This window comes from Caloenas nicobarica, chromosome 1 (genome assembly GCF_036013445.1).
Source record: "Caloenas nicobarica isolate bCalNic1 chromosome 1, bCalNic1.hap1, whole genome shotgun sequence".
In the NCBI taxonomy this organism is placed as follows: domain Eukaryota; kingdom Metazoa; phylum Chordata; class Aves; order Columbiformes; family Columbidae; genus Caloenas; species Caloenas nicobarica.
In genome coordinates this window covers 191,160,505-191,177,353 of record NC_088245.1, presented here as the reverse complement: position 1 = coordinate 191,177,353, position 16,849 = coordinate 191,160,505, and the positions used below count along the sequence as shown (strand labels likewise).

The following is a 16,849-nucleotide window of genomic DNA, read 5'->3' as shown; positions in this document are numbered from 1 at the left end:
GTCCTCTCTCCAACACCCCTGACTCTTCTCACTGAGCTCTGGACCCTTCTTGCCAGCCAAACCCTTGTCCCCTGCCCAGGACAAGAAGAGCAAGGCTGTCTCCACCTCTTCACCATCTCCCTTCTCAGGAGAGACGCAACTTCTTTTCCCTTCTGCCCATCCCTTCTTCCACCAATTCAGAAGGCACTTTTTGAAGACAAGGAGTTCATCTACAAGCTCTTGTCTCATCATCTGGATAATGGGGAGGTGTTTGTGGCCTACCGGAAGCAAGAGATAGCATTTCCGAGATGTCATTTCCAATGAAATGGCATTCCAAGATGGTGTTTCACCTTTCTTCCTGTCCTCATCACCTTCTGTGGTTTGCGGTTTGAAATGGATTTATTGGTTCCCCTGAAGGAGGATTTGCAAGACTGGGAAGTCTTTGCAGCCCCCACCATCCAGGTATGAGGAAGCACCCAGATACCACATATCCCTTCCTAGGTTACAACGGGATTGTCATCCCTGCTCCATGTGAATAAAATACTGTGGTTTAATCTCAGCTGGCAACTAAGCCCCACACAGCCACTTGCTCATCCTCTCTCCCTTGGTGGGATGGGAGAAAGAATCTGAAGGGTAAAAGTGAGAAAACTTGTGGGTTGTGATAAGGACAGCTTAATAAGTAAAAAAAAAAAAAAAAAAAAAAAAAAAAAAAGCTGTGCATGCAAGCAAAGTAAAGCAAGGAATTCATTCATCACTTGTCATCGGCAGGGTGGTGTTCAGCCATCTCCAGGACAATAGGGCTCCATCACACGTAATGGTTACTTGGGAAGACAAAAAGCCATAACTCTGAATGTCTCTCCCTTTTTTCCCCCTAATTTTACTGCTGAGCATGACATCGTATGGTGTGGAATATCCCTTCGGTCAGTTGGGGTCAGCTGTTCCTGCTGTGTCCCCTCACAGCTTCTTGTGCACTCCCAGCCCACTTGCTGGTGGGGTGAGAAGCAGAAAAGGCCTTGACACTGTATAAGGCTGTTCAGTGATAACTAAAACATCCCTGTATTGTCAACACTGTTTCCAGCAAAAATCCAAACCAGAGCCCCATCCTAGACAAAACCAGCACAAATATACATTTCTAGACTTGCCTTGAAGTTACCCACTGTCACCCTCTAAAGTAAGAAGGGCCAAAGAATTTGGAATTCCACTTTTCCTACAAGGGGATGTTCAGGATTTGCCCACTTCTTGGAGATACAGTTACAAAAGGGTAAAGAGAGAACAGCTGGAGTTTAGGTTTGTAGTTTCCTACCTCACACTAGATCCTACTACAGAATAAAGGACAGTCCTTTATGGGATAAAAAGAATTTGTCACACTTGAAACAGGAGATGACTAGAGTCCCCAAGATTCAAAAAAAGGCATTTCAGGTTCTCTACCACCCTTTCCAACTACAAAAAAAAAGTGGAGATGAGAATGATTTGGTACTTACAGCTACATTAGAGGAGGATTTGACATTTCCCCAAGCATTACTCAGCCCTATGCTAATTCATTACATGAACAGGCATATTTTGGACCTGACAACATTGTGTTTCTAATTTCAATACAGTCAGTTGCTAGCTGTCTTTAAAGTTATTCCGAATGTACAGTGAATGCATATAACTAGTGTGACCAAGAGAGAAGAAAGAAGGAATAGGTATGGAAGGCTGCATTTTTTAAAGAAAATTTGACTTGCAAATTCTCTGAGAAAAGTGAGGAAGAGCTTATTTGCCTGGCAGGCTGTGATGTTCTGGCAGGGATGAAGAAGGTAAATCTAGAATGCTTTCCACTGGGAACAGCTATTCATCAGCAAGTGGAAGTAAAATTTGACAACTTAGGAGTTTGCATTTAACAGACAGAATAAAGAAGTAAGTATTGTTATACAGCAATGGAAGCAGTAGAGAAAATGCTCAAGTCTAATTCAGGTGGAGATTTTTTTAAGCAGTGTCCCCAACTGGTAGCAAGTACTTTCATGTCTTGAGATGAAATGCTGAGGGTGTAAATCTATTACACAAGGCTATTTTCAACGGACTGTATGCTTGTATATGTTTGGAAGTATGCTTGTGAACAGAGAAGGGGCATCAAAACAGAAGACGGCTGTTTTAGGCACGGAGGCCGCTTGTTCTGCCACAAGTGAGGAGCACAGATTTTGCGAGTGTAAGACTGCTAGCTCTGCTGGGGAGACTTTGAAATGAGGAAGGGGTTTGCTGCGTTGAAGTCAATGTATGATGTGACTTCAGGGAAAGCTGTTAAATGAATCTAAAGCAGTAGAAGTATTACTTTACCTAAAATTAGCAATGCCAGAAGATTCATCCTCTTTGGGCTGAAACAGAAATGCTCAATCAGAATGCTGTTGAGTTTGATTGCATGCACAGCCTAATGAAAATAGAGTATCCATTATGCACATCATCAAAAGTTGAACGTTCCATAATTACGAATACAAAGAGACTGAAAGGTAAGTCCTGATCTGCTGCACTGGGGCAGAGTTGGAAATGTGCTTGCTCAGCAACACAGACATGATGGAGCCATGTTTTGATCTCAAGGAGCAGTGAGGGAGACCTGAACGTCTGCAAGTGTTTGGCTGACCTTTCTGCATGGTTAATATTGCACAGAGTTTGTTAGACTGTCTGTTACAAAAAAAATATATTGGCTCAGAGCACTGGGTGATTGTGTTGCCCAAAAACATGAAAACAAGCTTTCTCTGTAAGAAGAAAACAAGCAACTGGAGGCCACAGTGCACATTTTCTGACAGTTACACACACACATACACACAAATTAAAAAAAAAAAAAAATTCATCTGACAGGCATACAGATGAAGTGACAGCTTTGTGCCAGCAACTTTTGGTCAGATGTCTTCCCTCAAAATTGGGCTGCTTGCTTCAGGGGCACAGTCACTGTAGGCTTCCTGGATAGTTTTAGGAGAAGGCAGCCACCTCCAGAAGTTAACAAAGATGTTAGCTAGGCTGACTTAACACCAACAGCATGAGGCTCTTTCTTTTCTTTGACTGTTGAGAGGTTCTGGAAGAAACAAGCTCCTAATGAAGGAGTTTCAGTTAAGTGCCTTCTTATAGGTTGCCTAAGTGTAAACAGGATTGATCTAGGTTTCCGTTGATAATTAGCAAATGAAAAGAAAGTGTATCAAAATATATTTTAAAATCTCTTGTGTCCCCAGATACCCAAGGACGTGGGGGGGTTTTTTGTTATTTTTTTGTTGTTTGTTTGTTTTGCTGTTGTTTGTTTGCTTTTGTTTGTTTGTGCCGCCCCCCACTCCCCACGCCTTAAATGTCAGCAATGGACTTGGCATCACTAATACCCTGGTTTAGGCTAAGGTATTTCTGAGCTATGTCTCTACATCCCAATGTTCAAAATACTTAAGCAGTGAGCTTCAGTGAAGGCATTACACTTCCACTGAAGTCAGGTCAGTGCTGAGCTGGCACCTGGCCCTTCACTCCTTGCACAGGGACAACTACAGCAATGCTGCCGTGCACTGAACAACTAAGCTCCAGTTTCTGCAGGTAACTACCAGGTGATGTGAACACCTAGCTCTCTTGCTGCAGATCAAGCTGTCATTTACTTACACTGTAATCAAATTTCAGCAGCTTGTCAGACTGCACAGCAAACTCCTGGCAGCCAAAGACCAGCATGGTTCTGGGCCTGCCATCCCCAACTCCCACCCCACAAACTTCCCTCCTTAGGAAAGGGTTGTCACTGGTCCCCTGGGCTGTTGAGAGCTTCATCCCTCTAACAGGGGAATAAATTAATCACCACTAACAGAAGACCAACTGCAATCCTGTACTCTACATCTTTTGTCTTTTCTATAAAAACACCACAAAACAATGCCCAAAACCAAAGCTAATCAGTGCAGAAAAGGTGGTAGTTGGAAATTTTAGAAACAAGCGAAGCAACCCCCCTGCCTGCACCTGTAAGAGCCCATCCTGCCTGCTAGAAGAAACCTTCAGTGGCTCACAGTTGGCACTTAAATCCATCAACTCATTATTAGTGATTACCTCTAATCTTCCCCCGAGGAAGTTTATTTTCTAAATATAAAATGAAATTATCTAAATGCCTTCATTCTATGGTTAAACAACTTCATCTCCTGGGAACATCTTCCTGTCCTTAGCAGCCTGACTAGTAGATGTGTTTTATTCTTCAACTTCCCAACTCATGTTAGAGTCCACACAACTGAATACCAGATTTTTGCAATGTGTTGAGCCAGTTCTTGCTCCGCAGCCCTGGTCGAATTGTTTTGTCCGAAGGAGACAAGAACAGCAGCCCAAACTCTGCCTTTAAAGAGAGGTCCATGCATTGTGCCCACACACTCTGTTAGAAAGTGTAACTCAGTAATCAAACTTAGCTCAGTTTGTTTCCTTTCCATAAAGATCTGTGAGGCATTTTTAATTGGAACTTGTTTTCAATGCAATAAACAACCAAATATACCAACCTCCTACTCCAGAAAATAAAAGTGTTGTTACTGGGAGGTGACAGTCCATGAATTACTAGGCGGGGTGAGTGTACGATGTCTTGGACAATGAGTTTCTCTGTAGTTACTCTTACATGAGAGATCGCAGCTGCAGAGTCTCTTGCCAAGGTAACATGAAGGAAATACTGGCTGAAGGAAAAACGTTTGTATTTCCTCGGCTCCCCTCACCCCCTACCCTCGGATCGCGGCCTGCCCCCGGCCCCGCCGCAAGGGCCGCTGCCTGCCGGCCCCCGGGCTCCCCGCCGGCGGCACCGGGGGAGTGGGTAGGGGGCTACGCGCGGCTCCTCGGAGGGGACGGATCCAGCCGTCGGGTCTCTCCGTGGGCTCCTCGGAAAAGCCGTTTCGGGGAAAGGGTGCTGGGCAGCGGCGGGGGTCCCGCCTCCGAGGGGGGGCACCGGAGCCGCGGCGAGGTGCGGGTACCCGGCGGAGCGGGCTGCGGGGGCCGCCCTTGCCGCCCGCGGACGCGGATCTCCGCCCCAAGGGGTCGTGGGGAGGGGGGGCAACAGGGGCGACCCCGATGGGGGGACAGGGTCCACTTCTCCCCCGAGGAGCCCCCGCCCGCTGCCGCTCTCTCCTCCCTGCCCGCTCCGTCTCACCCCCTGGATCCCGCCCCCGGAGGCAGCTCTCCCCGAGGGAGCCGGCGGTAAGGATGCAGTCGGCAGCTCCGAGGTAATTATTAATAGCCGTGCCCACCGGGGCGGGAGGGGGGAAGGGGCGAAGTGAGATAAAAGGGGGCGGCGGGGGGCTGTGCGGAGGGAGCCGCCGTCGCGGAGCCCCGCCGGGAGCATGGCCCCCGCCGCGCCGCTGCCGCTGCTCTTGCTGCTGCTCGGGCGGCCGCTGCTCGGGTGGCCGGGACAGGGCGCGGGCACCTGGTCCCGCTTCGCCCGGCTGCCCTACCCGCAGGACCAGCTCTTCCTCCACGACACCTTCCCCGACGGCTTCCTCTGGGGGGCGGGCAGCGCCGCCTACCAGACGGAGGGCGGCTGGCGCCAGGGCGGCAAAGGCGCCTCGGTCTGGGACACCTTCGCCCACCGCCCGGCCACGCCGCCGGGGTCCGCCCCGCCGGAGCCGGCGGGCGGCGACGTCGCCAGCGACAGCTACAACAACCTCTTCCGCGATGCCGAGGGGCTGCGGCGCCTGGGGGTCTCCCACTACCGCTTCTCGCTGTCCTGGGCCCGGCTGCTGCCCAACGGCACGGCGCCCCTCAACCCCGCCGGGCTGGCGCACTACCGCCGGCTGCTGGGACACCTGCGGGAGCTGGGCGTCGAGCCCGTCGTCACCCTGTACCACTGGGACCTGCCGCAGGGCCTGCAGGATGCCTTCGGCGGCTGGACCAGCCCCGTCCTGCCCCAGCTCTTCCGCGACTACGCCGAGCTCTGCTTCCGACACTTTGGCGGGCAGGTGCGCTACTGGCTGACCATGGACAACCCCTACGTGGTGGCCTGGCATGGCTACGGCACCGGGCGGCTGCCGCCCGGCGTGCGGGGAGGCCTGCGCCTCGGCTACCGGGCAGCCCACCACTTGCTGCAGGTAATGGCGGGCGAAGGGGAAGGGGCCCCGTGGCTCCTCAGCCCGAGCTGGTGCCACGGGGAAGGGTGCGGGGGCCGCCCTCGGCCTGCCCCGTTGTGCAGCCCCAATCCTCGGCCGGCCGCTGGAGTGGAAACCAAATTGACGTGCCCGATGGAGTATGGGCAGGCAACTTAGGGGCTGAGGGCAGTGAGTGAGGGTCATAGGTGGGACGCAGGAACTTGCTGTCTGAGGTTACTTCAACTTAGCAAACATGCCGAGGTGAAGCGCTCTCTGTGTTCTGAAGAAATGTTCAATCCTAACCCCAGTCCTTGTGAATGCCGTTCTGAGTGGGTGAGTGGATGTGTTCAGCTGTGCCAGTCCAGCACTGGTTTACTGAGGTTACGTGGAGATGCTTATTGCAATTGTAGAGAGAATTCATGCATCTGGTAAAAAAATCTTGCTGAGTTAATGGAGATGGCAGAGGTAGCTGAAATGTCATACTGAGGAATTTTCTTGACACATGATGGGTTTTTTTGGCAATGTGAACACTTTTTGGGAAAAAAGAGACCCTGCTCCTATGTTAGTCTAGTAAGTTGCATAAGTACTTTGCTATACATTATTTTTATGCAGCGCATCTATGGTGTGATTGTAATGTTTGTTGGAATCAAACGTGGATTCTTGTGGAGAATTCAGCGAAAGTGTGTACTTGTCCCTTCAGTGACAGGGGAAAAGATCCAGCCTGTCTAACTGGAATAGTGTGGCCATTAAGGTGTGATGTATTGTACCTTAATACGTGTTCACAAGCTGCTAATGCCCATCTGCTCAGTGTACACTTACCGGCAGGAGTTATATCCTAGTGACTATTAATATAATATATGGGACGTGAGCACTGAGAAAACATTTGACGCATGTCTTATTCTACTTTTTACCTCTTTCCTGCATTACCTTTGAATTGTTTAATGCTACAAATAAGTCAAGAGAAGATACAGGTAGGGAAGATGTAGGTGAAAATTAGGATTAAATTCCTAGTCCTGAAACCTTTGAGCTCTTCATTTAATACCTTGGGGTGTACTTGACCATGTTTCACACTGTGATTGTACAGTTTGCTGAAGTGAGTCTGCTTATGGGTAAAGTTATTCCTACATTTCAGCACTTGCAAGATTAGCACCAAATTTTGAAGCAAGGTTTCATCACCTATCAGTGGCCGTTATGCTTTTCATACAGTCACCGAATAGTTGGTGGTAAGTTGTTTGCTAGACTTCGCGTAGTTATTCTGAAGGCAGTGGGGCTGCACACAGGGGGATGAGCTGCCAGCTCAGTGTCCGGGGCACAGGACCTGGGGAGCAGAAGCTCTGTTTCTCTGTCTTCCTACAGACACCATGCAAAGTAATTAATTAAAGCTGCAAATATGAACACTCAGGTTGTCAGACCTTGGAATCGTTCGACTCCAAGGGTCATAGGCTCACTGAGGTGGAGTTGCAATGTTGACTGTCACTTTATTTTTTTTTCCAAAGCCCCTCCTTTGCTGTGCAAAATGAGCAGTTAATGAGTCAGTTCATATTCTGTGTGTTTCTTCCCCCTGCGCTTTGTTGAATTTGTTGCTTCAGACCTGAATTAATATAGGGCTCTGAGAACAGACAAATAAAGACGAACACCACTTTTGTCCTTGGCTTTTACACAGTGCTGCCTGTCTTGACTATTTATATCCCACATTACTGTAGAATCCGAGTCCCTCATAACCTTGTCATAAAAGCCCTATGGAGGAGGAAGGTGCTTTTCTATTTAACAGATGAGAAACTGAGGCATAGACCTGCCTTCACCATGTAAAAAGTATAATTAAACCAGGGAAGTCTAGAAATACTTGGTTTAGTGACAGAACCTCAGGATTAGTTTTGTCCTAGTGACTAGTTCAGGTTTTTCACAATTAGTGGACAACAGTGTAAGGCAGCAAGGTATCATTTTTTCCACGTCATGAATGAGAAACTGAAGCACAGATGCAATTAAGACCACGAGTGTCCACTGATTTTTAGTGCCATTTTCCTATGTGATGTTTTTAGAATATTGGTCAGTTATGCTTTCAGCTCTTCTACAGGTCAGATCCCCAAATCCTAAATCACAGAGAAAATAAGGGATGTGCAGTTTATGCAGAAGAGCTCCCATCCCTGACTCCTCCGAAGAGCTCCCATCCCTGACTCCTCCAAATGGGACTCTTCCATAGATGCAGAGATAGAGCCTGATTCTTCAGGACAGAGAAGCAAACAGCTTCAACACTGAGATCCTCCTTTTCCTTCTTACATCTCCATAACTTATTGATGTTAAACCTTTTAACTTGTGCAAACAATGATGTAGGAAGCTCCAGAGTATGGCTTCTTTGACTACATAGCCTGATACCCATTGAGAAAGTGTGTGTAATTGTGCAATGAAAGATTAAGTCATACTGCATATGGTAAGAAGTGAATTACATTTCCATGTGCAAATTAAATTCTTATATAATTCCTGAGTGATTGACCTTGCAACTTGAATAATGTTCTTTAATGTGTGTCTGTGGGTCACATATAATTTTGTAGGTGAGTTTGGTCAGTTCTCATGACATGGAGAACCTGTGTAGCACCAGATGGTGCTGCTGGGAGATACGTCCCTCGCAGCCCCATCGGAAAAGATGTGGTTGTATTATTCTTGCCCCTTCCCCACCCCCAACAAACAAACAAACAACCCCAAACAACCTTTCAGCTGCCTAACGATCTAATGATGTCTTACATCATTAGCCAAAAGGTCTGGTCCCAGGTTTCTTCTTAATACTTTTTCCTTCTCTACGTTATTCTTGTAGCTTTTTTTTTCCTTTGTCCCCAGGGAAATTGAGCTTGTAGAACATGTTTGTTTTTCAAAGGATAAAACGTGGTGTCATAAATGTTTGTTTCTTAGCAAATGAGCAGACTAACTGTTAATATGTGTATTTTTTGTCTTTTTTCCCCATACTTAAAATGTGCAGTTTAAGCATCTTCTTTCTGCATTTCTTCAAACCAAAGAACCTCATAAGTGGAAAGCTTAATAGCTAGTGAAAGCTGATTTCTACTAATTTATTTTACTGGATGCTAATTACATTAAAAGACTAAATAATTTCCTTTAGGTTCTTTAAAACCCAACAGATATGAATGTGGATTTTGGGCTCTGTCTTTCCCAGTTATTTATTATCTGAATAAGTAATCAAATAAGAGTTTGATTCAATTCAAGTTGTCTAATTCAGGGTTGATGAAAACAGGCCAATGAAGTTTGATCTGAATGACTATGTTTAAATTTAGCTTGAATGGATTTAAACCTATTGTACTGAATTTTTTAATTACCTCGCACTTTTCTGAACTTCCACAAGTGAGTCATAACAGATGCTAAATGGACAGAGTAAGAGACACTTTTTGTATAGAGCAAATAAAAATAGTGTAAAAAAAAATGTAAGAAAAAAAATTTTATGGATGCATCCTTGGTTTGTTATTGAGGGATGCTGATAAATAGTCAGTGAAAACTTTGCCCTTTTATAGTATTTCCACTGACACTTGTCGCTTTTGATATGTCTAAGCCCTTCAAACATGGTGAGAAATGGAGGAAGCTATATGCGTTTGTTCACCAAATAAATTGAATGGATCAAGTATAGTTTATAAAAGTTGGCATTCTTTCGAGTCAACAGCCAGAAAATGTAATGCCAGAAATGTGTCACGTATATGATGCATGTCTTTCTCTGAACAGGAGTTGAGAGAGGTCATTGTATTATGTTCTGGTTTTTGCAAATGCATTTTTTCATTACTGGTTCACAGTATATTGCCTGAGTTGAACATACTTGGATTTACTCAATATAAACAGCATTTGCAGAAACAGAAGAACATGTCGTTTCCCCGAAGAAGTGAGTGGAATTGCTGCCTGGAAACCAGTCACATAGCAACAGACTGATTTCCATTCCAAAACAAAAGGTAGGTACTATTTTGTTGACCTTCAGTGCTAAACCTAATAAAGTATCAGTAACTGCAGCATAGGAGAATGGTCTTCCCTCAGTGTGTATTGTTTCTCTGAAAATTCAGACAGCCTTCAAACTTTCACTCAGTGCTAATGGAGTGATTTTGGATTTTCCTGAAAGTAACCTGGCTCATTAAAGTTGAGAAGATGTACAGAATTTTTAGAAAAAGAAGGAATAATTCTAAATAATAGTATTTAAATTTTTTTCCCTGTTCTTGCTTTCTTAAGAGTTAATTACAAAGAAGAAATCTATTCTGTTTCTGGCTTTGAGTGTCAGTTGGGTAGTATATATTTGCAAATAATGTGTTGCAGTAGTGATTATTCTAATCACTAATCATTTGAATCAGGTGTATTTCAAATGTCAGAGATGACAAACAAGTGCAGTCAAACCACAGAGCAGATTCAGCTCTGATGCCGCAGTGTTCCGTGTCAGGTAGCCATGTATAGTTATATTATGTTCACAAATTATATTAAAAGCTATAGCATACCCTTCTCGAGCTTTAATCATAAAAAAAAATGGATTGAGTTTCATTTTAATATGTGATAAACAGAGGAGTTTGGGTTTCAAGTGTGCTCATTTTATTAAAATTAGCTCCAAAGACAGAATATGTATAATAACTTTCCCCTCGCTATTTCTCCCTGATTGCATACACATTTGCAAAAGGGCTGTCGTTTTCAAATAGCCCACTGTAACAAAAAAGCAGTATGTTATCTTTACAGAATACTTTGATCTTTAATTATAGAAATATCAGGACTACCTGGAGATTAAGGTGTTATGGAAAAGCAAGAGTGGACCTCCCTCAAGTGTAGGGGTTCTATAACTTGAAAAGCTTTTCAGAGATTATAGGAAATCTTATTAAACTCAACAGGCAGGACCTGGAAATGCTAGACTGATGACTGAAGTGGGATGGAAGCAGAATTTGTTTATTCTCTGTGTGGAAGAGCATGAAGTCAAGCCCATCGGTATATGAAATCCCACCTCAACTCTTGTGCTGTTTATTATGAGAATGACAATTCGTTGAGGGTCCCTTTTAAATATGAGGATTTTAGTGCTTAGTAGTTGTGGTTTTTATAGCTGTGAATCTCTATATTTAATTCTATATGCAGCCCAAAATCTGTATTTTCATATCTCCTTTTAAGTGCCATGTGCCTGATTTGTGTTGCAGTAGCTGTTGCTGGAGGTACCTATGTGATATTTCTGGTTCCTATCCAAGGTAATCTAATATGCTTCCTTTTTAAATAGTGTGCTTTTCATTTAAGATCAAAGTTTTCATTTAACATGTTAGGCAGAGCTCTGCTCAGTGCCAGAAAGATAATGACTACTGAATAACAGCAGTTTGATATAGATAAGGGCATTTACATAGGCAACGAAAAATTCACATCTTACAAAGCCTCACTGGATACGTGAGTGTGAAGCTGTCTGCTCCTTGATACTTTTTCATTTTACAGTAATAAAACCTCATTAAGTAAGAGATGTTCTTCCCCCCTTCAGCCTCTTTCCTCAAGCAGAAGTGGTCCTGTATTTGTTACAGTTTTGGGGAATCCGAAGTAAGTTGTTTCCAAGGTCTTGTGCTCCCGTGTATTCTTTCATAGGATGAACTCCTCCAGTTTCTGTTTCATCTTGCTTCTGTGGAAAGGTTCTAGTACTTAAGGTACTTGACGGGCTTAATTCCTGCCCTTACTTAAGGGTATCGTTGGGACCTGGAAAATAAAGCATAGCTTCAGGTTTTGCAGAGTGAAATGTGTATTTTAATTTAAGATAGTTCACCATTTTTCAGTCCCTGTCCTTCCCTTTTGGCTGAAGGCAAGGAGCCCGTAGAGCTTTTCCATGATAGGTCAAGTAGAAGCCTCTATTCAGCAGCCATCAGCAGGTCAAAGTGCAGAGACAGTCTTTCTGCTGCAAGTGTTGTCTTCTGTGAGGAAAAAACACCCTGTGACCTAAGAGAAAGTTGCTTTGCTCACCACATGCCCACCTTCTAGAAGGTCAAATTCTGATCTCACTTGTCTTGGTAGAAATTAAATCAAATGGGGCTCTGTCAGTTGCTTGGGCAATTACCCCAGCTTTGTTCCTTGCAGTTATTAACTTTTTATTTGAATAACAGCATCTGCTTCCCAGGAACATTTCCTTCCTCTTCCTGGGAAACAAACATTTTTTCCCTGTGTTTTAGTATTTCTTCAACTAGACAGAAGCAGTGAACATGCATATATCGCTGGTAGTACTGTTGGCAAGCAGCTACCATTAGGACAGCGAATAGAGCACAGTGCAGGGTGCCAGCATTTTGACTGGTTTTGGTGACCATGATACATATATGTCTTACATTGTGAGGAGCAGGAAAGGACAGACAGACATGTGCATGTAGATGCTCTGTAGTTTGCCTGGCTCCAGTTTGTAGTGTCTTGTGGTTTACAGTTTGTAGTTGGCAAAGTTTGAGGGCTCCTTGCAACTGAGTGTGTAATTTGTCTGTTTGGTTGTTGGCTGATGAGCTGTGAAACTGCTGAACTTAACCTGAAGGTGCAAGGCTGATTTTGGAAAAGTTGTAAAAAAGCCAAGAAGCCAGCAATTCAAAGTCGTCTACTTGTAGAGACTTGTAAGTAAAGTACACAGAGATATTTTCTTCTTCCTTTCCATGATGGTAAAAATAAAGAAAAGGAAATGACGAAGAAGTGCTTCTGAAGAAGCAGGGGAGCTGACCTCCATATACAATTATGACAGGTTGTAGAAGTTCTAGAATAAGTATTTATTTTAAGTACGAAATTAAAAGTACTCATGTTCGAATATATGCCTGCAAAAGCTTGTATAATAGAAGAGTTTCTCGAGTAAAACTGTGAGTGCTGATTTTAGATTAAGTCTGAGAATATGATGGAACAGAAGAATAAGGTTGTATAAAACATGTCAGGTTGTTTAGGAAGTTACTGAAGTGAAGACTGGACAGATCTCCAAGGGAGAAGACGACCCGTGGAATATGACCATGAATAAAACATGAAAGAAGAGACTGACTTCTGGAAGAAGAACAGAATTACAACACTTGAGAGAACATGTGCCAGCAGAAACCAAAGGTCGGTTGTCAGGAAGGAGGGGTAACTACCTAAGCACAAGAGGAGAAAGAGATATTGGCAGTGGCAAGGAACTGGAGCCTTTGGTAAAATGGGATGAGTAGGAGACAAATGATATCAAGGAAGAGGAAGAATTAGATTCACACCAGTGCTCTCTGTAAATACTTACGAGTATAAAGGACAGGAAGAAAATTTAAAGGACGATATGCGCACACACACAAGGATAAAAATTCAATATCAGTAAAATTAGATTGGCTATTAGAAGTGATCGATAGCCCTTGGAGAAAAGTTTCTGGAATGGCCTTTCAGTGTTAATGGTAGGAACAAAAATCTTATTTAGGACAGCTGCAGCACCTTAAAAGACTCTTGATGCATTTGGTGGCAATGGAGTGGCAGGACTGGTAACCTGTATTCTTCCTCTTTGCTTGCAAATTCATAGCACAATGATACCTGGCATAATTGAAACTCCGAGAGGGTAGTTCAATGGAAAAAAATGAGCAGTAGACAGTTTGTTGAGGGTATCGGTGATAGAAACTTCTGGCTTGCTGTGACAGCTTCAACACTACCCTGAGAGCAGAAAACACTCATAAGAAGCCTGGCCTGTTAAGTTTGTGATATATGTCCCTGGAGATTTGTCAGGGAGGGTTCTTCTAAATGCACACTGGAGTAAGTAAGAATCTCTGGATTTGGACAGATTGAAGCACAGTTGTGTTGCCTCTTTTTTCTGTATGCTTAGTCTGAGAAGAGATAGCATTCTGTGTTATGGAGAACTGCGGAAGTTTAAAGTTTAACTTTGTTTTGATTCTGAAGAAAAAAAACATATTCTAAATTCTCCCAGTTACTGAAATATTTGGAGATGCTGTTCACAACAGCTGGTGTAGGAGCCAAGGGACTGGGACCACGGGTGTTTCCAGTCCCACCAAGCAGCTGGGGCTCGGTGACTTCTTCATGATGGGAAGCACAGGGGCTTTTGCAGGCTCGGTCCAGCCTGGGATGCTGAAAGGCCAGGAATGCTGCATGACACCCTGCAACGTGCAAGAGCCTGGGCTGACAGGGAGCCACCACTGTTCCAGTGCACGGTCACTTCAGTCTGCACATGATGATTTTCTTACTTGCACTTCAGGTCGCATGATAACAGTTGAGCTTTGACTTCTGTTTTAGTCAGTTTAGGTCATCTCTAAAGACAGCTGAATGGTTTAAAATTGGCCAGGAGAGATTATACTATGGAAATGCCTTGTTATTTTGTGAGTCCAAAAGTCAACCCGGGAGTCATTTTGTAGGTTAATCAGTTTAATGCCCTTACTAAAGGCTAGAAAATGTTGGCACCACTGGGATTATATTTTACAAGCTATTTGCTTTACAGTTGGGAAGATAGTAGTGTCTGTTTTTTTGATCCTGCTTGTAGAAAAGACATGAAATGGTTTGGCAGGGAGAGGGGACAGACTTGTAGCTGTTGGTCACACATTCTGGTAAGAGTTCACTGTGATTTTCCAATGCCATTTCTCAGTCAGCTTTTTTCTTGTTCTTTTGAATATGTAGTAGCTCCACTGGATCAGTTGTTATTCAGAGCTGAGGGCAAAGTTTACCCAATTTGTTTATTTAACTTTCAGCATTTTAACGAATAATCTCATTTTTGCTGCAGGCATGGAAATGCTGAACATAGTTATTGATTAATTATTCTAACTATGGTTTCTTAACTCAAATATTTATGGAAATGGTAGAATTATGCAACATTTATTTCTCTTTGAGAAAGCAGGTCGGGAATATACTGTATTGTCAGGCTGAGTGGTTATTTTTTTGTTTTGTATTTTGTAAATAAAAACATTTTGCTTCAAAATCAATTCAATAATTCTGACCTCAGGTTTGAAATGAAAGTTCAGCTGGCTCCTGACTGTACAGTGATGACATGTTTTTTGTAATACACTTACTTCACTCTTCATTTCTTTTCCTGTCACAGTACCAGGTGTTTGGAGAGAGGAGAGCAGCCACAGCCGAATGGCCAGTTACATACTCCATCGGGAGGCAAAACCCAGGCCAGAAAGAGTCGTAACAAAACATGGGGTGATGGGAAAGAGGAGTGTTAGGAAAACGGACAATGCATGAGGAGCTGGTGAGATGTGGGGGTGACTGGCCATGAGTGGGAATGCAGAAGCTGGGTTTATGAGATAATACTGCATTTTTGTTTGTATATTTAGCACTGAAAATTAAACTTGACATGAAATGAGATGGCCTGGAGTCTACCAAAGATGTGTTGTTTTCTAGTTCATTTTTGTTTATAAATGTCATATGAATTCTTTTGAGGAACCTGACTGGTGATTTAATGAAGTCGCAAATGATGCTTCACGGTGATGGAGCCTAATTCCGAGAGTCTGTCTTGGCTTATGGTGTTCCACTTGCTGTCCTCGCATTGCCACCAGCACTGGGAACAGGGGGCAGTGAGCAACCTGCAAAAGAAAGAGGGAGAGATGCTGCATTCAGGCTAGGTTTCTCAAAGGAGTTTAAGGAAAATAAGCGATAATTGAATTTCCCTTAAGCTTTTTTGAGAATCCTGTCACTTTCAAGCAGTTAAGTAAATTAGCAAGATGAACAGATGTGTTCCTCTTAACTTGAAGAAAATGTGCGTTCCCATATTCAAGTAGCACCTCTGCAGCGTGAGACCTTGGAAATGCACTGAAGCAGCTCTTGAACTCAGCTGATCCTGCTGCTTTCCTTCCCAGCCGTGAATGTGCCTCTTGTTTTGAGTGAGAAGGGAATATTGCGGCATACCAAGCAGGACAAGGAACAGAGCTGTGGGAATATGATTCAGTTACAGTTTTGCATCTTAATAATATGCTTGGTAGCATAAGACATCCCTCTTTTTCTTCTACATAGTCAGCTGTGATTACTACCCCCCTGTCATATCAGCTAGCTTTTTCTCAGATTCCTAACACCTCGTGTTCTCACAAAGTAATATAATGTAATGAGAACAAGTCAGAAAGATCTAAAACCTGTGAAACTGGAATTTGCCTGTTCATTGAAATTAAAATATTTGAGAGAGATACTTCACTTTCCCAGAAGAAGTTAAGAACTAAGGGAAATAAATCAGTCATTTTATTTTTACTTTGCTGTGGAAAATCTTGTGTTTTCCATTTTGATGTGATACTGAAAAATTTCATTTTGGTATAGTGAGTCAGTCAGTTATTTCAGACACTGCCTTCTGTATTCTTTCACTGGATGAGTGCCCACTGCTTCAAACTGGGTCAGTTTACCCTTGTGAAATTGCTGCATAACCTGCTGCAATATGACTGACTTCTTGAAGCTGCAGATTGATGCCTTTTATTCTTTGATGAAAGAAATGAGTCTGAGAGCTGTGCAGAATTCTTGCACTGTGGTACTTACCCTGTGTCTCATATTGTATGTGGACTGCTCGTGCCACTTTTGTGAGAAACTGTAATTATTCTATCATTTATCTCACTCCTCTTTCCTATTTCTGGTAAAAAGAAAAGTGGTACTTGAAGGAGGTGGCTTCTTAAAAGGGGGAAAAATTCTAATAAAAGCATTGGCACCATCATACTGAATCTGGATGTTAGAACTAGCAACCTGTAGCACAGAGCAGCTTAGAAAGAACATTTTTCCATAGCATAGCTTAGGGTAATGAAATAGAGACCACTTCAAAAAGGGTTGGTGGTGCAACAGTTATAGGAACAGCATTGTAATGCTAAGATGTGAAAGGCGAAAACCCTGAACTACACCAGTCAGATCCCACTTTACCCAAGTTGGACTCTTCTAGAGAGGAATGTTTCCTGTGTAACTGGTAA

General features: G+C 43.6%; 1 protein-coding gene across 1 annotated transcript in view; it reads left to right on the top strand.

Annotated features, from left to right (window-relative positions):
* The first annotated feature begins 5,225 nt into the window (after positions 1 to 5,225).
* The window catches only part of KL (klotho), a 47,218-nt gene continuing 35,594 nt past the window's right edge, over positions 5,226 to 16,849 (top strand). Inside the window, exon 1 of the mRNA XM_065655826.1 lies at positions 5,226 to 6,017. Coding sequence (XP_065511898.1) covers positions 5,274 to 6,017 — 744 coding nt within the window. The 5' untranslated portion in view covers positions 5,226 to 5,273. The remainder of the gene's footprint in view (positions 6,018 to 16,849) is intronic.